General features: G+C 43.0%; 1 protein-coding gene across 1 annotated transcript in view; it reads left to right on the top strand.

The window, feature by feature from the left end:
• The window catches only part of LOC138299178 (complement C4-B-like), a 541,079-nt gene that overhangs the window by 226,976 nt on the left and 293,769 nt on the right, over nucleotides 1-20,334 (top strand). Inside the window, exons 15-16 of the mRNA XM_069237273.1 lie at nucleotides 9,518-9,644; nucleotides 20,074-20,145. Coding sequence (XP_069093374.1) covers nucleotides 9,518-9,644; nucleotides 20,074-20,145 — 199 coding nt within the window. The remainder of the gene's footprint in view (nucleotides 1-9,517; nucleotides 9,645-20,073; nucleotides 20,146-20,334) is intronic.

Genomic DNA, 20,334 nt, shown 5'->3' with positions numbered 1-20,334 from the left:
CCCTGTTCTTAACCTGACCCTTATTTGGGGTACGTATGTCAAAGCCATAAGGGGTACTCTTCAAATGGCTTTTATCGACCTCTCCTGTACTTTTGACTTAGTTGACCGTGACATTTTGTTGGAGCTTATGGGACAGCCCCTGCTGGGTTTAGTGAAGCGTCACCATACAGACAGAACTACTGGGGTCCGCTTCACACTATCTGGGGAATGGTCCAGACCTATCCAGGTTTCAAGAGGTGTGAAACAGGACTGCATTTTGGCTCCATTTTTGTTTTTATTGTACATTAATTCCCTGGACACTTTTGTACATTCCTACAGTAAAGATATCCCCGGGGTTGGTGCACAGGCTATTCTGGTGCTCTTGTACGTGGATGATGCTATTCTTCTTGCCATCACTGTAAATGGCTTGCAAAATCTTCTAAATGGATTTACTGACTTCATGACAAAGCTAAAATTAAATGTTAACCATCTGAAGTCATTTATATTGACAAGTGGGCCTACAAATGTAAAATCCAAATGATTTAATATTGTGGGGACTACAGTTCAGAAAGCATCATGTTTTAATTATTTAGGCATTCTGTTTGATGCCTCCGGATCTTGGGAAAGTCTTATTTCCAAAAGGGCTTTGAAAATTGGGGCAGCCTGTGACCTGATATTTAGATTTGCTAATAGGTTAGGAGGCAAACCTATTAGGGAAATGATTTCCCCGAATGAAGCCAAATGTCGATCGGTAGGTGTGTATGAAGCAGGTGTTTGGGGGTGCACATCACCTGGGAAATAGCAGGCTGTTGAAAACACGTTGTTGTGACACTTTTAGCTATACCACCAAGCTCAGCTAGTTTTTCTTTCTCATTTGGAGTTAGGGATGTTTTTTGAAGACTATATAAATATGGCTCCTTTGCTGTTGTGGATAAATATCTGGAGTACTCCAAAGGCAGGTTTTTCTAGGGAAGTTATCTTGGATTGTTTAAATCTGGATAAGAGGCTTACAATCCCATGGCTGGCTAATGTCAAGGAAAACTTTTATAAGCTTAGTATGTGTTCCCTGTTTGATTCACCAGGTGAAATAAGTTCTCAGTTGCGGGATGGGGTCAAAAACTGCTCCTAGCCCATAAAGAGGAACAGCGCATCATTAGGTCTCTTAACATGGATTGCGTGTTACTTTATATGGATTTTTAATGTTTATAATTTGACTTAGATCACTAATACTCAGTATAGCTTTTAAATGATGAGGTTAATGCTTAATACATTTCATCACTTGGTAGCCTTTCCCGTAGCTGGATCAAGAGTGACTGCTCCTTCTCGCTGCCCCTGTGATAATGTATCATTACAATCAACTGTTCATTTTATGCTTATTTGTCAATTGTATTTGCTACCTAGGGAGCACTTTCTTTGTCCTATTTTAAAGAACAAGCACTTTATGACATTCAAAGGTGACCTAATATTTTTGCAATCTTTGGCCACCGAGGAAATCTGTTTTTCTGTAAATTATATTAGGGCTGGAATTAAGATTCAGAAAATGTATGGTGCTTAGTTTTCTTATAGAGATTGTTTTAATATATGATATATTTGATTGCTAAAATGTATTTGTCTTTTAACATGTAAAAATAGGATTATTATCTCTCAGCTTTTTAAGACTGTTTTGTATGCTTATTTATTTTTGTTATTTATTGTGAATTATGTGTGCTTTTATGGTCTATATCCAGACTGAATAAAGATTTTTGATGAACAACATAGAGCACCACCAGATGCATCTTATACAAGACAACCAGCTTGTAGGAGACCTTCAGATGGAGCAAAGGGTCATGAAGCATCCAGACTTCAGTGAAAATTCTCAGGCACCAGTCTCCTCTGCAAACACATTCCATCACAGACTTGACCATTTACTACGACCAATAGAATAATATCTCTTCAAACACATGGGTACTGGATATCATCCATCACAGTCACACCCAACAGCCTCCCGGAAACCCTCACGAAAGAGGTCTCAGCAACGTCTAGCTCTATTACAAGTGATCTTACTGCTTATTCACAAAGGGGCTATAGAAGAAGTCCCATATATATCCATTAAAACAAGTTATTCTATTCACGTCTTCTTCATAAAGAAAACATCAGGTAAATTGAGACAAGTCATGGATTTAAGAGTTTTGAACAAATTTGTAGAGAAAAAACCTTCAGGGTGCTTTTGCTTCAGGAGATTCTACAGCTTCTAAACTTGGGAGATTTTATGAATTCTCCATATCTTCTCAATGCTTAAATTCACATAATCATTCATGTGAAACACTGAAAGTGTTTAAGGTAGAAGATTGAAGGGTGCCATTATCAATTCAAAGTTCTCCCATTCAGACTTCAATCTACTCCCAGAATTTTCATAAAATACATGGCTCTGGTAGCAGCGTTCCCAAGAAGAAGCGATCATCAGGAATTCCCATACTTAGACGACTGGCTCATCAAGGGTCCTACTTCCCAGTTTGCAAAAAGGTCCATGTTGGCTTGTATGAGACTCTTCAGAGAACTAGGGCTACAGCTAAACAATGAAAAGTCCGCTCTGATCCCATGCAGATGTGTTACATTCTGTGGGGTGAACCTGAATATAGAGACATGCAAAGCGTACCTCACAAAAAAGGATACATTATATAATACATCTGGTATCATCCCTTTCAAGAAAAAAGTTAACTTCTGTTTGGATGGTCAAATCCATGCTGATGTCTTCTTGTATTCCACTAATCCCAAACTGCTGGCTGCAAATGAGACCGCAACAAGAAGAACTAGATACTCAGTAGATTCAGACACAAGGATTTTTTCAGGACATAATTCAATTCAAATTACATCATCCATGAAAATAGCAATGGCATGGTGGAAGAGAGAAGTCAATAATGCCCCAGGCTTAGCTTTCATTTGCTCTCGGTATTGCTTTATATGACAACTGATGTCTCATTAGAAGGGTGGGGAGCACAATTGCAAGACCTAGAAATATACGGCAAATGGTCTTCTCAGGAAATCAACATGCACATTTACCTTTGGAGTTGAAAGAGATGTTTCTAGGGCTTCAGTCCTTTCTTCCCAGAATAAAGAATTTTGCAGTACTGGTACTCACGGAAAATACCACTACCATGTTTTATCTAAACAAGCAAGGTTGAATAAAATCGGGACTACTATCGACACAAGCACAGCAAATTTGGAAATGGACCCTTCACCACATTTGCTTGCTGATACATGTTCCAGGGGAAGAAAACACATGGGCAGGTTCCCTATGCAGAACATTATAGGAATGCAACTAATGGGAACTAAATCAGTCACAATTATTGGAAATCTTCTGTTAATGAGGCACCCCGAATCTGGAGCTGCTTGCCACAGATCAGAAAAAGAAATGAAAATTGTTCGCAAACAGAGTGAGAAATATTGTTTTACTTTGGGCTGATGAAAGAGTTCATGAAAGGTCTCTTAAGAATCTCTCCTCCTATTAAGAAACCAGTGATCACATGGCAGTTGAACGTAGTGTTATCTCAACCAATGAAAAGCCAGTTCGAACCTACTCACAAAGCAGAGTTGAAATATCTGTCATGCAATATAGCTCTTTTAGTAGCTCATATGTCGGCCAGAAGAATGAGTGATATTGAAGCCTTTACAATCAAGGATCCATATTTACAGTTCAAAGGTGATACAGTAATATTGAGGACCAATCCTCACTTTATTCCAAAGGTTCCAACCTCTTTTTATTTGATTAAGCTATTAATCTTAAGATTGTTTTCTCAAAAATGCATCTACCGTGTCTGAGAAAGCTTTGCATACTTTGCATGTCAGAAGTTGTCTGAAATCTGTCAAGAAAGAAGAAAAACTTTCAGAAAGTCAGATCAGCCTTTGCCCCACCTAGGAAAGGTTATGCCATTTCAAAGGGAAGTATAGCTCGTCGGATTTTGGTGGCCATTTCCTTGTGCCACAGCAAGGCGGCTCGACCATTGATTGGCAACGACAAAACACACTCTACAAAAAACTGCGGAGTATCTTTACTAGACGTTTGCAGAGCAGAGACTTGGGGGCTCATTACGAACCCGGCGTTTCAGACAGGAAAGCCGGCGGAAAAGACCGCCACCGGTATGGCGGTCTGAACCGCCATATAATAAACACAGGGAGAGCTGCCTGTGGTGGCCCTCCGCCACCGCCAGGCTACCGCCGCCAGGCAGTCTGACGATGGCGGATTACATTATCCGACAGGGCAGCGCTGCCCTCTGGATAATGTACCCTGTTTCCCCACGCCTTTCCCTGGTGGGTTCCACTGCCAGGGAAAGGCTGGCGGAAGGGGTGCTCCGGGGCCCCTCTGGGGGCCCCTGCACAGCCCATGCACTTGGCCTGGGCAGTGCAGGGGCCCCCGTGCAGTGCCCCATCGCGCAGGTCACTGCACGATTTACAGGCAGTGGCCTGCGCGACGGGTGCTGCTGCACCTGCCGCACTGAGGCATTGACGACGGCTCCATGTGGAGCTGTCAGCAATGTCCCGGCCCAGCAGAATGTTCGTAATGCGGCCAGCAGGGTCTCAGGGGGGCTGGCGGTCTATGGAAAGACCGCCAGCATGAACACGGCGGTGTTTACCGCCGTGTTCATAATGACCCCCTTGGTCTAATGCGCATACTTTTACCAAGCATTACTGTTTGGACTCAACTTCAAAAGCTGACACAGCGGAGCGGGGTGGGAGGGTTTGGTTATTATTATTTAGGGCTTAGGGTAAAGGGCGGGTAGTTTATTTTTAAAGGGGTGGGGGAAGGTTTAAGGAAGGGAGGGAGGAGGGAGGAGGGATAAGAGAAGAGGAGGAAGGATCAGGAGAGGATGGGGTGAGGTTGGGGCAGTAGTAGGGATAGTGTTTAGGGATGGGGTGAATTTAGGGCTTAGGGTGGGTGGGGGGTCGTGGTAGTTTATTTAGGGAGAAGGTTTTAGGGCTCAGGGCGGATGGGGGGTCAGGGTAGTTTACTTAAGGGGGAAGTCTTAGGGCTCAGGGCGGGTGGGGGGTGTTGGGGTAGTTTTGTTTTATAGGGCAGGGTTGGGGGTCAGGGTAGGTTTTTTATTAGGGTTCAGGGCGGGTGGGGGGTTCAAGGTACTTTAGTTTCTAAGGAAGGGGGTGGGGGTTTAGGATAGCATTTTTTTTAGGGCTCAGGGCGGGTGGGGGGGTCGGAGTAGTTTAGGTATGAGGTGTGGGGGTTGTTTGGGGTCTTAGGGCGGGTTGGGGAGTTGTATGATAGAGCTACACATGCCGTTTCGCATGCTGTTTCCACACATGCCTTTACTAGGCATGCTTTTACAAAAAAGAGGCATGCGTGGTAAAGGCATGCATGGAAGCAACGTGGTTGTGGTTCTGACCGCGTTGTTAAGGCATGCGTTGTTCGTGCATGTGTGGTTCCATCATACAACCAGTTCTACGTCATCTCTTTCAGTGATGTGAGAGATAGATATAGGTTATGAAATCTAACATATGTGCTTCACACAACATTTGTTACGATAATGTTTTACTGTCTATATTGATGGAAATGGTATATTTATGAGTGGTTCGCTATCCTACCTCCTCTTGTCCTGGTATTTACTACTAGCTACTCAGATTCAAGTATATGAAGCTATGAAAGATTCAATACTGGAGAAAAAAACAAGCTACTTACCTGTACACTATGGTTCTCCAGTATTGATATCTTTTATGGATTCACATGCAACTCTCCATCCTCTGTGGATACTTCATCACCTCTAGATCTCTCTCTTTCCTTACGTCTCATAATTTTACAACATTCATGCTTGAAATCTGAGGTCTGGTGGCCCTGCAGAGGAAGATTCCTCAGGGAGCTGCACTCTGATTGGCAGAGGTTTGGTTCTAACAAAATAATGTGAAATGGTTAACAGTGTCAATTGATTTTTAGTATTGCTTTAAATGTTTGTGATTATTACGCTGAGGCTCCCAACATGACGAAGGGAAAGATTAAAGCATGTGAATCAATGAAAGATATCAATACTGGGAAACAACAGTGAACAGGTATTAACCTATTTTATTTCTACTTTGATTGCTGCATGGACACCATATCCTCTCCTCCTTTTAAAACAACAAACTCAGCTATCAAAAATATCTCTACTATGATAACTGCTTGTACCCTGTATCCTGAAAGACCACTATAATCAGTGCTACTATGAGTAAGTCCAAAGCTACTTTTCACCACCAATACCTTTACTATTTCTACTGTGATTCACTACTTCCATATCACATCCTAACCCCCCTTTTTTCATTCGCAGCAAACCACAAACAACACCTTGGTGTTGGGCTTCACCACTATCATGATGACGGTACTACCATCCATACTTCTAAATACTTCATAACCTCCACACTCTAGGTCCTTACTTAACTGCAAACTCCTACACTACTACCTATTTTTCCACCACAAACTTTGTTTGCTTGACCTCTACCACTACTAATACCACAACATTTGGCCGGTATACCACTAGATGAATACTCCTTCCCCTGCTCCCTAAAACAGTGTCAGCTCAACCACGGCTCTCTGTACTACTTTTACTATCACAACCTTTTTCATTATCACTACTTGTACCACCACTGCATTCGTGGACACTTTCTCTAATCCTTCTCTACTCCCATCATCTATAATACTATTGCTTCTCCCACACCTCATTACTACTTACTCAGCTACCTGCCACAGAAGGCCATTATCAGTTTCTCGCCTGCATCTTCCATCCTGCCAGTGCTGTTATCACCACCTGCCTTTGCACATCTGCTACCACAATGCAATCATGTATCAATTAATGGATTTACTCTTAGAAAAGTATGGGTGGGCTGTGAGCAGAGAATGAGCCTTTTTGGGGCTGGAAAACATTGTAAGTTTGTAAATCTATGAGCACCTACAAATACATTTTTGTGTGTATTCACATACTCCTTGCTACTTTGTAAACAGTGCATCTACTTCCATGGTGGTAAGAGGTGTGTAACATCCACAAAATTGGTGGGCAGGAAGAGGTTTCTTCAGGAATCTAGCAAAATCTCCTTGAGGAAAAGAATTAAACAAATGCCTAGCACTGTCAATTTTCTCAAGCACCAGTATTTCAGATGGATTCTTCTACCCAAATATTCCTCACCTAGTGGATATCCCTAGGCACCAGACTGGATCTGGAATTTCAAAAAGAAGTGATCCTACTGCTAGGTGGCATTATCTATCTCTGCAGCAAAGGTGTTCCACGGAATAAGTGATTAACAGCGCCTCATAAAAGCCCCATCCGTGTGACATCAGTTCCTTTCATTCTGCTCCATCATACACACATCAGTAACTCTGCTTCTCTGTTTATTCACTCTGTGAAGAGATTTTTTCCAGTTGTTAAATTTTCCAGTGTGAAAGGAAACATATCACCCCCAAAACTACAGAATAGAAGCCTTGTGAAAACGATGACAAACAAATGTCTGTGACAGATCCCCACAAGGTGTGTCTGTGGGGTTTGGGTTCGGTGCATGACTCCAAAACCTCGATGGCTGTGCCCTGATTGTGAATGCAAAGTGAAGCTATACATGACGCAGCGCTGCAGTACTCCACCCAGGTCTTGCTACAGGTGGAAATTGAGATTGTGGACCCAAGAAGTTCCAATGCCGTTCCCGCAGCACGTTATATTGGGGTTGAAGTCTTTGTGTAAGTCGAAGAAGAAACATATGGCCCTTTTCCACCTCTCTTGTTCTCCACAAAGGTGCGAGGGACTCACTGTGCCTCCAGGTCCCACTGTTCTTCCTCAGAGGAGCCGATTCTATCTTTGGTCCCACTGCACCCCGAGTTCCTGGATCCATTGGTAATGTTGCTGTTAGTTGAAGCCTTTCGAAAGGCCATGCTGCACATTTGTGGCATGCTTCCAGCTCCCCCTGGCACACCTTTGGGCCTCAAGGATCTACAAGAGCCCCCAGACAGGTTACAGCTGGCGGGTTCACCCATGGCACTGTCTGTATTCTTTAAACCCACTTTGGCTTTTACAGAGGTGTTGGTAGCAACTTTGGGTTCAGTGCCAAGGTCTGTGTTGGTCCCATGGATGTTGATGACGACACCAATGCTGCCTGCACTGGAAAAGAAGCCACAACCCATTGTGGTCTCTGACTCTAAATTAATGTATCTTAAACTTGATCACGGTGACTCCTAGATCCTGATATGATGCAGCTAATACTAAGTCCCTCAGATGCCATTCTCCAAATGGTCATGCACTGACAATACAGCAACATTTTGTATCTGAATCTGACCGGAGCTAGCCATATAGAGACAACAATAGATGGGATGAGGAAGAGTTTGCCCTCCCTTATGATGAAGACAATTGGTAGAGTTTCTTCTCCCTTTCAACGAGACTTTCAAAAACACGCTATTGAGGACTTATCCAAAACCTTCTTCTGCCATAGACCAGCTCCAGACAACCCCAACTTGTTTACTCAGCATCCAGCTGCTGAGTGTTTAGTGGTGCAAGTGTTCACCAGCAGAGTGAACCCAAGCACCTCTCCAATGACTCCTCATGAGTTCAAAAAAGGGAAGATTTGACAAGAGAATGTTCTTGTCGGACAGCCTTGTCTAGGGGTTGGTCAGTGCCATCTGCCTACTTGGAAGTTACACCCACAAACTCGGGGACATGTTTAGTGAGATCTTACAGACTCCCAGGAAACTTACAGGCTTCCTTGGCCCAAACCATTCATGATGGGTAGGGTGTGGCCAAGTTCATCATTCACTCATGTATAGACACCACAGATTGTCTAGGAAGGGCTATTGGGGTATGCATGTATAAGGTCCACATCCATACAAACCTCTTTAGTGGCAACACACAACCATCTATTAGGTGGTCAGCCACTTCCTTCTGGGGTGGCAGAGCATTAGATGTGACAAGTGGGTGCTTCAGATTGTCGAATGAGGCTACGCCCTGATGATCCATTTTGATCCGCTGTGCTTGCCACCAACTTCGGAAGACCATCTGTTTGTTTTGCATCAGGAAGTACAGGCTATTTTGACCAAAGAAGGTTTGGTCTGTGCGTCTGAGGGCCCAGACAAATGTATGAAAGAAACTGACATCAGCGAGCATGGACGGTATTCCTATGCAGTTCTGTTCATTGCTTCTGATGCGGAATGACATCAGCATGGAACAAAATGGTGCCACATAAGAGGCATGCAGGAGCACTGCTTTTGGAGTTTCTGTATTTAGTCTGGTGCGTGGGGGTGTTCAGAAAGTGAGGAATCTGTGGTTAGAAAAGTATCCACCAGAAAGAGTGTTACCGAAGGTAAGTAAGTTGTTTGTTTATTTTAGACCACTTGTCCTGTGAACTGTTGATCCCAATCAAATAATTGGTTCCTAAACAATTATTAGGGTAGGTGGTGAAGGGCCCCTAAAGAACTGGGCAATGGTTGTCAAACTGTCATCTTAGAAGGAGATTGGTTACGGTATTTCTTGTAATCAGACAATGCACTGAATGTATGTTACTCACTAGACTTTCTCTTATCTCCTGAAACTCCTGTGTGGGGTGCATGCAGGTTTTCCAGGCCATGAATGAGTATGACCTTGGCTGCACAATGGGGAATGGCAGAGATTTCAACGGTGTCTTTGAGGACGCTGGTCTTTCGTTCATATCCAGCCAGACCGCTTCAAAACTACGTGAAGGTAAGGACTTCTGAACATGCTCTCAGTCATAGGCACATCACTCAACGTATGAATAAATGAATCTGAAAAATTATGCAGTCTCCCACTTTTTCACCAACCTCCATCCTTGAGATAGAGTGTTGGACATAACCCAGCACTCCCTCTTCAACAGTAGACCGGGGCTGCTACCAACAAGGCGCCTTTATACTTGTGCATAAAAGTTGGGCCTACATTCCTCCCACATGTGGTGAAAAATGGAGAAGGCAAGTTGAGCATGTTCTCAGTGAGCAAAGTGATAATCCCTATTACAAGATAACCACTTTGTAAATGGTTCCCATTTAGATTTATTATATGTAAAATTATTGCATGTTGACTTACTGAAAATAAGGCTTTGCTGTATCCCCCATAGAATAACTTTTGCAGTGCTGATGTATTGCATATACTTCTGTAGGTGTTATTCTCTCTCAGGGGATCTCCATAATAATCATACAAAACTGAATAGTCCCACCCATGTGCAGGATCCCGGAGCACGTCTTTACAAAATAATTATTTACCTTTTTTTTAAAGTGTTTAGCAGCCTTTCTAAAAGGGTTATATTGTCCAATTACTCTAAAAAGGTCAAATTAATAATAACAGATAGAAAGCATTACTAGAAACTAGATAATTTCCCCTATAAATCTCATTCACAAACCTTTTTCAAAGGAAATGGGAAAGAAGGGAGAGGGTGATGTAGACATATAGGATGCATCTATGCATATACAGAAACTGACACTGCACCTTTAAGGGCTCATGGCCCTCCAGTATCCCAGATAGCTGTTTCCTCAGCTCTTTTTTCTGGCTCTTGGTGATAGGATCTTGGAGCACTGAGCTTGGCCTTTTTTTATTTTTTCCCCCTAAAAATGCTTACCGATTGGAATTCATCAAGCTTCACTCAACGTCTTTAGACACCTAGAATATTTCTCTGCCATTTTCTAAAATGAAAATTTGTTTTTAAGGCATATAAAATGCCATTTTCATTTGCTGAATTTATATAGCGCAAGCAGCTGCTCCCAAGAGCGGTGTCCCAGTGCTAGGACATTCAGGTAACTAACATTACTCTAAAGTCCTCTAAAAAGAAAAGTCTTAAGGCCTTTTCTGAAGGCCATTCCAGTTTTTGTGTCCAGCAAATGCTTTGACAGAGCACTCCAAAGCCTAGGGACCCTTGCTGAGAAGGATCTTCCACCTAATGTGACTTCGCAGACCCCAAGAATTCATTATAAATGATTATGTTAAGCTAGCAGGTCAAAGTACCCTAGAAGGAGTGTACCCTTTCACACTGTTCTCGAGATAGTGCTTACCTTTAAAGCTCTTCAAGGAATGGCCTAAGGGCCAGATGTAGGAAGCCGTTTGCATGGTGCAAACTGCGAAAATCGCAGTTTGCGCCATGCAAACAGCCTTCTGCGATGCACATTCACAATTTGCGAGTTGGTACCGACTCGCAAATTGTGAATGCGACTCGCAAATAGGAAGGGGTGTTCCCTTCCTATTTGCGACTCGCATCGCGATGCAGAATTGCTTTGTGACCGCGAATGCGGTCGCAAAGCAACTCGCAGTTACCACCAGTGTCACACTGGTGGTAACTCATTTGCAAAAGGGAAGGGGTCCCCATGGGACCCCTTCCCCTTTGTGAATGTTACCAAAAAGTTTTTTTCAGAGCAGGCAGTGGTCCAATGGACCACTGCCTACACTGAAAAAACGAAACCAAATGGTTTCGTTATTTTTTTTATTTTGCAACTCGTTTTCCTTTAAGGAAAACGGGCTGCAAAAAAAAAAAAAAAACAGCTTTATTGAAAAAGCAGTCACAGACATGGAGGTCTGCTGACTTCAGCAGGCCACCATCCCTGTGAGTGCAGGGACTCGCTATGGGGTCGCAAAATGCGACCCACCTCATTAATATTTATGAGGTGGGTCTTTGCGACCCCATAGCGAGTCGCAGACGGTGTCTGAGACACCGTTCTGCATCAGGATTTGCGTTTCTGAAATTGCGAGTCGCACCGACTCACAATTTCAGATTCGTAAATTCTGACCTTGCTACATCTGGCCCTAAGGCTTTAAATTTTACCTGTTTTCTGATCGGGAGCCAGTGCAACGCCCTCAGGCCATTCCGATGGACTGCCTTTTAGGAATGCTGAAAATAAGCTTTGCAGCTGCATTTTGCACCATTTGAAGTCTGCGAAGCAGTTCACCCAGAGTCCATAAATACAGTACAGCACATTAACATGGTCCAATATGGCCATAATGAGTACATTGATAATACATTTGCATATGTCCACCGGCAGGAACTTGATTATCTTTTCGAAAGCTTTCAGCAAAGCAAACCAGGTTCCCTTTAAGGCCCATATCTGTGGCTCAAAAGATAAGTCCTTTTCCATCTTTATACCTAGATTTTTCACCACCTATGCTAAGATGAAGGGAATCTCTGACTTGTCTGAATTCAGTTTGAGGCAGTTTTATGCATCCAGTTGGCTTCTGTCGAGAGGCAACCCTGGACATTAGCTACAACAGAATCATCAAGTAGATGAAACACAACCATCAATTGCAGATGTGAAAGAAGCTAAAAATACTGCCTGGAGTCTTTTTGACAGGAATGATTTTAGCTATCCTCAGGCTGTATCCACAATTCCTGGCTCTTTAATCTCATAAATGATCTGTGGCAGAAAAAAGCCAAAACCAGATCCCCATGATCTGTGTATATATTACCTTGATGACTGTCATAGCCCAGACAGATGTCAACATTGCAGGGCCTTCATCTTCATGGAAGACAGGAAATGCTAATACAGCATGAGACACTATCTGAAAGTGGGACTTCACATGAGCGAGGAGAGAGTCAGTCCCTGACCAGGGCTCTGCCTTCCCCCTCTGAAGACTCCATGAGAGGGAGATCCAAAAATAGGAGTAGCCCAGAAAGAAGGCAGGATTCCCGTTCGATGTTGAGGAATACGATGGCGAGGCACACTGCCAACATACTCACCTTTGAGGGCCGGGTAAATGTCAATGAGGAGAGACCCTTTGAAGCTGAGACACAAACGGTCGAGAGAAACCATGACATCAAGACAAAGTTGTGAGGCCATTTGATGTTGAGACAAAGGAGGCATTTGATGTCAAGAGGTCATTCGATGTCGTGACACACAGACCTGCATTATCTGATAGATACTTCCATACCTTAGAATATTCTCCAGTCATTAGACTGGATCTGGCAACTTTTCGAGCAATAACTCCACTGATAGGTGGCGTCATTCGGCTTTGCTTATCCACGCTGAAAGTGATGTGCACAGGCCTATAGAGGTGCCACCCCAACACTTTGACATCAGTTCTTTTCTTTCCACACCAGTCAGCACAGAAGCGGAAAGAGCTACCTCTGGCAACTTTTTGGACAACCTTTTTTCGATGTTTAGTCAAATCTGTTTTTTGTGACTTTGTGTTGAAATCATTCACCAAGCCTAACCAAGTAGAGAGGTTAGTGGTTTAATCTTGGTTTAAAGAGAAGAAACAGAAAACCACCAGCCACCTTCAACTCTCCATTCTCAACTGCCATTCCTCAGAAACTTGACTCCGTGATGTAATTCAGTGATAACATAGGATCTGACATAGTTAACATTCCACTGTACTGAACAAATAGATCTTAACACTGTGTCTCCCAGTGTGTCTAGGCTTATCCTCCACAAAATCAGTGAAGTTTAAACCCTGTGGTTCTGCCACATACTCTAACCTGGTCTGTCTCTGCTGCTGGAAGCTGGAGCATGAATTTGAGTCTTGTGAGTACTGCCGCACCATGAACCCCAAGTACCCACTGAAGCTCCTGGTAGCCTGACGCCAGTCGTCTCCACAATGCCACAGATTCCAGTTCCATTTGTTGCAGGCACTCGTCATCTCGCTCAAAGTTATCGGGTAAGTTCCATAAGAAGTCCAAGAAGGCAAAAAGCTCCTTGACTTTGCTGCAGGGGAACAACATCACTTTAGGCCCCACTCCCACATAGAGCCTGACTCAAGGTCTGTTCTGCACCTCCTTGGGTTTCCTGGAGCAGGAGTGACCCCCACCCAGCTTTGCAAATTTTATGAGGCCATGCACTTCATTTATGGACATTAAGATCGCTCTGGAGCACCTGCAGGCATGGGGGGGGGGTGCCCCCACTGGATTCCAATCGGGGGGTCTGCCCATGGCGCCAGTCAGGCCCTTTGGATTCAGTGCCACCTACAAGGCAGTGACCTTCCCCTGAGCCCACTCCAATGCTATTGTTCCCAGCACCGCTGACCCACAATGGCAGCGCCAAACCCATGATAATACCTAGCTCCGATACACTGGCCAGACCTCGCCCTTCCAAGTCGGAGACAGGCCCTTTTTCCTTTGACAGTCCTAATGAGGTGTATGATTGGGGGGGGGGGTCTTCTTTATGTCTACCCTAACCAATTGGAAGAGCCCCAGGACAACATTATGAGTAATTGGTAGATGCCGGTGGTTTGGCTCCTTACTAGACACTGGCTTAGTCTCTCCTCCCAATGTGGCTATGGAGGAAGGAGTTTCTTTTGTTATGGTGGTGCGGCCGGTGGCTAAGGTCCTGAACCTTAAGCTGCCCTTGGTGGCAGTCAAGATGAACGTCTTGATGGAGGTGCTTCAGCTGGCAGTTGCCTCCTTTGAACCTCTCCTCCCATTTAACAAAGCCATTGCAGATGTCCTAATCGGGACATGAGCTAGGCGTTGCACTGGGGCTCCTGGGGACCCAGCTTTCCTCACCCGGCACCCCACCCTGGAGAGTCTGATTGTCCAGACCTTATTGTCTGAAAGTCAACCCTGGTAAGTTTGCCGACCACCTCAGCAGGATGCAGCAACAAGTCCACGAGTGGGAACTCCACCTCAGAGTCCTCCAATCCTACTTCCATCAGAGGGGATTTCAAGACATGAATCTATTCGCAACAAAAGAAAATGCAAAATGCCCAAACTTCACCTCCAGGTTCCCACACCATCAATCCAAGGGCAATGCTCTATAGATTAACTGGTCAGGGATATTTGCCTATGCAAAAACAATTCCACCTCTCCCCCTCCTTCTGTATGTGGTTCAGAAGCTCAGGCAAACTTCCCTCACACTAATCCTTGTGGCACAAGCATTGGAAAATGTTACTTACCCAGTAAGCATCTGTTTTTGGCATGTAGTGCTGTAGATTCACATGCGCCCACCCACCAAATCGGACATCTATGATTGTTACAGTCTTTTGATAGACATTCTTATGCATGGTCATTTCATTTGCTTATCTTTACATTACACTTGATACATTACCACCTGCTGGAAAACAATCTGAAGATGGAGTCCAGGACCATGCTCATTGCCAGCAAGAGGAGAAGCCACTCTGTCTCATGACTCAAAATACTTTTTAAACAAAAACAACTTGCAACCTTCCAGACCCAACACTAGATGGTGGAAGTATGCAGAGCATGTATGTATCTACAGCACTACTTGCCAAAAACAGACGCTTAGTGGGTAAGTAACATTTTTCTTCTGTTACTTTTGGGTAAAAGAGAAAGGTCTAAAAACACATTCAGTCCCATCCTAGACCTGAAAGTCGCAAACAAATGGATCCGGAGAGAGAAATTCAGAAAGACAGAGTTACACCAAATTTATCCTCAAATCCATCAAGGGGATTGGCTATGCTCCATAGATCTTCAGGATGCCTACTTTTGTATACCGATAGTCAGAAAGCACAACAATTTCCTCAGGTTTGTGGTTGTAACAACCACTGACAATACAGACTACTACTTTCAGCATCAAATCAGCCCAAAGAACCTTTTCAAAGGGCATGGCTGTGGTCGCTGTACATCTCAGGAAACCCAAAATCTTTGTCTATCTGTATCTAGACAACTGGCTCATCAAGGATTCAACATACCAACAAGCTCATCAAAATGATCAAATAACAGCCTCTACTCGCAATTGATTAGGTCTCTCGTCAGTCCCAAAATATCGACCTCATCGTCGGTGCACTCTCTTGATTATCTAGGAGTGATTCCTGACAATACCATAAAAGCAAAAGTGTATCCTTCGGAGGAGAGACTGTTATACAACAGGTTTATCCCAACCTTCCATTTTGAGTTTGCCAGCTTTGCTCCTGAACTCATCCGATTTGGACACTTGAGCCTTCCACAAAACTGGATGGACTTTCTGAAAACGGCTAAACATCCTTCCACAAAGCCTCTTACTAATTTAAACAGAAGTGATTTTGTTTCTGATGTTCTGACAAGAACTTTGACCCTACCAGAGGAAGCTTCACTACCATATTTGCTTAATTTGACCAAATCCAGTTTACAGTGTTCTTCTATTAAAGTCCATTTGGCAGCCATTACTACCTACAGGAAATGTTCTTCACAAACCTCATTTTTCTAGATCCCAGTTGTTAAGGACATCTTACAAGGCATTAAAAAGTTTTGTTTCCCTGATATGTCGACCATCACCCTCCCAGGAGTTAAACATTGTACTTGCACGTCCCATGGGCTCTCTATTTGAACCTATCCACAAAGCCTTATTGCAACATCTTTCCTGGAAAGCTGCATTCCTTGTAGATATCACATCATCACACAGGGTAGGCGAGATTCAAGTTTTATGGTCTCATGAACCATACACAGTAATTCAGAGCAAGAAAGTAGTCATGAGAACTTATCCGAAATTTTTACCTAAAGTAGCTTTGGATTTTCATGTTAATCAAACCACTAATTTACAAAAAAAAATTCAGAACCATTCTACTCCAGCACAAAGATGTCTCCACACTTTAGATGTGGGAAGCATTTTAAAATTCTATCTGGACAAATGTAAAGATATACGTAACTCCAAACTTTTTTGTGAATTATGGCATATTAGTTATTGGTTTAGCTCCTTCTAAACAATATAGATCCAGGTGGATATCAAAATGTAAACAAACCCCAGCTGATAAACCAACAGCCCGCTACACCAGAGGTAAATTTGTGACTGCTGCTTTAATGAGGAATATTCCTGTTCCCACCAGTATCCCATCATGCCCAGAAGATGGCAGTTGCTTCAGTTCTTGTTTGCTGAGATGTGGTAGTGTGAGATAGGTCTAATAATCATCTCTGTCATTTCCATCGGGGAGGAGGGAGGGTGCTTATGACTTCAGTGGAGATTCCTCTGAGAGAGAACTGGGATTACAGGTAAGAAACCATTCCTTCTCTCTCAGGGGATAGTCATAAGCTTTGAATAGAGTATCAACCTGATAGAGCTTAAAATGTAATGATGTCCCTTGTGTCACAAAAGTCATCAGGATGTGACAGTTTAAGTTTATGACAGTGAAAGAGTGAAAAACTAACAAAGCAACCCTCCCGCCTCCCCAGTGGAAGAGAAAAAGATAATTAACAGACATTCTACTTTTCAGTCAGTAGTCCTTCTCTCTATCGCTCTGTAAAAAAGAACTGAAGTAACTTCTGTCTGCTGGGCATGATATGATACTGGAGGGCTGTGAGCCCTTAAAGATGCGGTGTCAGTTTTTATCCAATTTCTAATTGGTTTTCCTATTTAAATATTGTTAATTTGCCCTTTTGCCCTTTTTAAAGGTAAAGTAATTGGACAATTTAGTCATTTTTATAGGCTGCAAAACACTTTTTAAAAAATTAGAAGGTAAACTTGGCCTTCCTGAAGCATAAGATCTACACTTAAGAAGATACATCTTAAAAAGGTGTTCTGGGATCCCGAACGTGGATGGGACAATGCACTGCTTACTTGTTATTTTTTTTTTTTTCTTGCATAGATAGCAACCTCTGGCATAGCAAACACTGTGTGATGCAGTCATAGGTCATATAAGGGATGAAGGGATATGAAGTGTGCTAGGGGATAATGCATCTCGCACCCTTGGCAAAATACAGAGTTATAAAGGTTTTCTCTCCGGAATCTTCATTTATAATCATAAGCCCTGAATAGTCCCGCCCACATCAGGGACTCCAGAGCAGATCTTTTAAGGTCACATTTTTTACAGTATCTTCACCTTACTTTGAAATATCCAGAAAGTACATGTGACAAAATGTATAATTCGCAGCATTACGTCAGGCCAAATTGCCAAATTCCATTAAGCCTTCAAAAAGTCATTAAAATAATAAATAGTGGCATTTTAAAACGGCTTTCACAAAGTCTTTTTACATTCTTTCAAAGTAAATGGTAGGAAGAATAGGGCAATATAACTGGAGAGGCTGCAGTATTGAGAAACAATGAGAAAAGAATGCTGCACCTCCCATCAAGTGTCCCATCATGCCCGGTAGGTGGCAGTTTAGTTAGTTTCGGCAACTTATGGAAAACAATCACTCATCTGGTGGTGCCAGTCACAGAACCTTCTGAAAAGCATGAATTTCCATTAAGACTCTCTGAACCAAGCCGTGGAGACGGAAGCTTCCCTTTCGGGTTGTGGGGCTCACAGGCATCATTTTAAAATTTAAGGCATGTGGGGCCAGATGTATCAAAAAACCAAATTGCATTTCTTAAATAGCGAATTTTAAGAAATCGCTATTTAAGAAATACAAAATGGTATGTATGATTTTTGCGATTCGGTAATAGCGATTTCTTAAAATTTGCAAATGCTATTACTGAATCGCAAATAGAGAATCCAACTCCATTTGCACCTGTGGGCCTGCTGCGAATGGTTTTGCATTTCCTAAATTGCGAATTCCAGTTAGGAATTCGCAATTTAGGAAATGCAAATCCCAGGGTGCTGGGGGCCTCAGGCCCCCTCTGCTGCACCCCAAAAATATTTTTACGGACATGTGAAGCACACACATGCCTTAGGGGCATGTGTGCGCTACATGTCAATTTTAAAAATGCATTTAAAATGCATTTTTAAAATTTGCACATGGTTACCACCAAACCTTTGCTGGTGGTAATTGCATTTCCTAAATGCGCAATTCGTATTTAGGAAATGCTTGATACATGTGCTTAAGAAATCGCAACTAAGGATTCCTTATTTGCGATTTCCTATTTAGAGAATCGCAATTTGCGATTCTCTAAATGGGGGTCGCAATTGTAAGGAATCGCTATTTTAGCGATTCCCTAAAATTGCACTGCGAATGCCTTTCATACATTCTGAAAGGCATTTTTGAATTCGCAAACGGCAGAATTTTGTGATTTGCACCGTTTGCGAATGCAAAATGGCTTGATACAGCTGGCCCTTTATCTCTCTTCCCCTGCGCTGGTGCACTTTAGGCAGAATTCTGCCAGTCACACACCTTTTCCCCCGAGTGAGACATGAAACAAGAAAACAGGGCACATACTTTACTAGTCTCAAGCCCACTAGGGAGCACTTTAGAAAGCAAAATTCCAGCCCAGCTAAAAATGAGATGGAAGGCATTCACCTTACTACATGAAAAAAGGTGCCAGTGCCCCACCTTCAGCAGGCACTCCCTAGCCCCATGCAAAGTGGAGAACCAAGGAAAGGCAAGACAAACGTCAAAATCAGTAGCATGCAGCCCCCAAAGAGTACAGGTGGGAGGCAGGGAGATACACAGACAAAAGACCTTCCTCCCATGACCCAAACACTGCAGGAACAATGGCTGTTAGCCGAAGGTCAGCCAACATCCCAGGAAAAAGGAGGAACACTCACCTAACGGGTACATAGCGCGCTTTATAAATACTATGATTGATTGATTGATTGATTGAGAAACATTATAAGCGCACCCTGTTTGAAAAGATATTAAGATGCAACCAATATCACATCAACCCATGAAACTACTCACAAGCTGTGAGCTAAAAGAGCCTGCGAGCATGAGCCATGATTTATCCAGTGATCAATTACCTGACTGTCAGTAAGTCATTCGCAATTTTTTTCCTTCCTTATTGAGTATGTTTGAAAACTGTAAATAAAGTTGTTAAAAAAGAGGGCGATCATGCATGGCCTAAGCCCCTATGAATTTGGTCCCATCACTTTCTCATGGGAGTCGGTATTGTCAACCAAGTCGTTGTCAGATGAACCCAGTCTTATTGTTCCCAAGGGAAGGAGCGGCTTACCTCTATATACAAATAGTTAACCTGGCTCTTCACTTCCAGCTCATTCTCAGTCTTGTCTTATCATGTCCAGCATCTGTGGGTAGAAAAGGGACAATTGGAGATATTTTTGGGTGGCAGATAGTTTGGGAAAAAAATAATTGTTCACAGGATTGAAAATCCCGTAAACAATACAGGATAGAAAATTCAGTAGAAATCTGAACATTTTCTGTTTTTTGCTGCCTATGTTCTTACATGTCACCTTCATGAGTTATGATTTCATATCTGGAGCGGATTCCATCAGTGGAATTTTCCCTGCAATGTAGTCACTCTGGTGGAGTTAATTCCATTCCTTTCCAGATGTATCACTTCCTCTAGAATTTTTCAACCTTCTTAACCCTAAATCTCTATTTTTTGTTTTGACTCTTCTGTTTTCATGCTTTATCTCACAGGGTATGGGTGCAAAGCACAGCCAAAGAGAAAGAAAAGGGCTCTGGACTATCAGACCACAATCAGCAACAAACGTGAGTAGAGTGGGAAAAAATAGAATTTGATCTCAGGCTACCAACACCATTCCAGGATAGCACTTGGTACAAGGATAGCCATTATCTTACCATGACCTGAGCCTTCCCCCTCTTTATCCCATCCACTTATTGATGTTTCCTCTTTCTTCACTACCAGTGGTGACCCCTGTTCTACAGTGGGAGGGAATT

This window comes from Pleurodeles waltl, chromosome 6 (genome assembly GCF_031143425.1).
Source record: "Pleurodeles waltl isolate 20211129_DDA chromosome 6, aPleWal1.hap1.20221129, whole genome shotgun sequence".
NCBI lineage: Eukaryota > Metazoa > Chordata > Amphibia > Caudata > Salamandridae > Pleurodeles > Pleurodeles waltl.
This window is presented reverse-complemented; position numbering and strand designations above follow the sequence as displayed.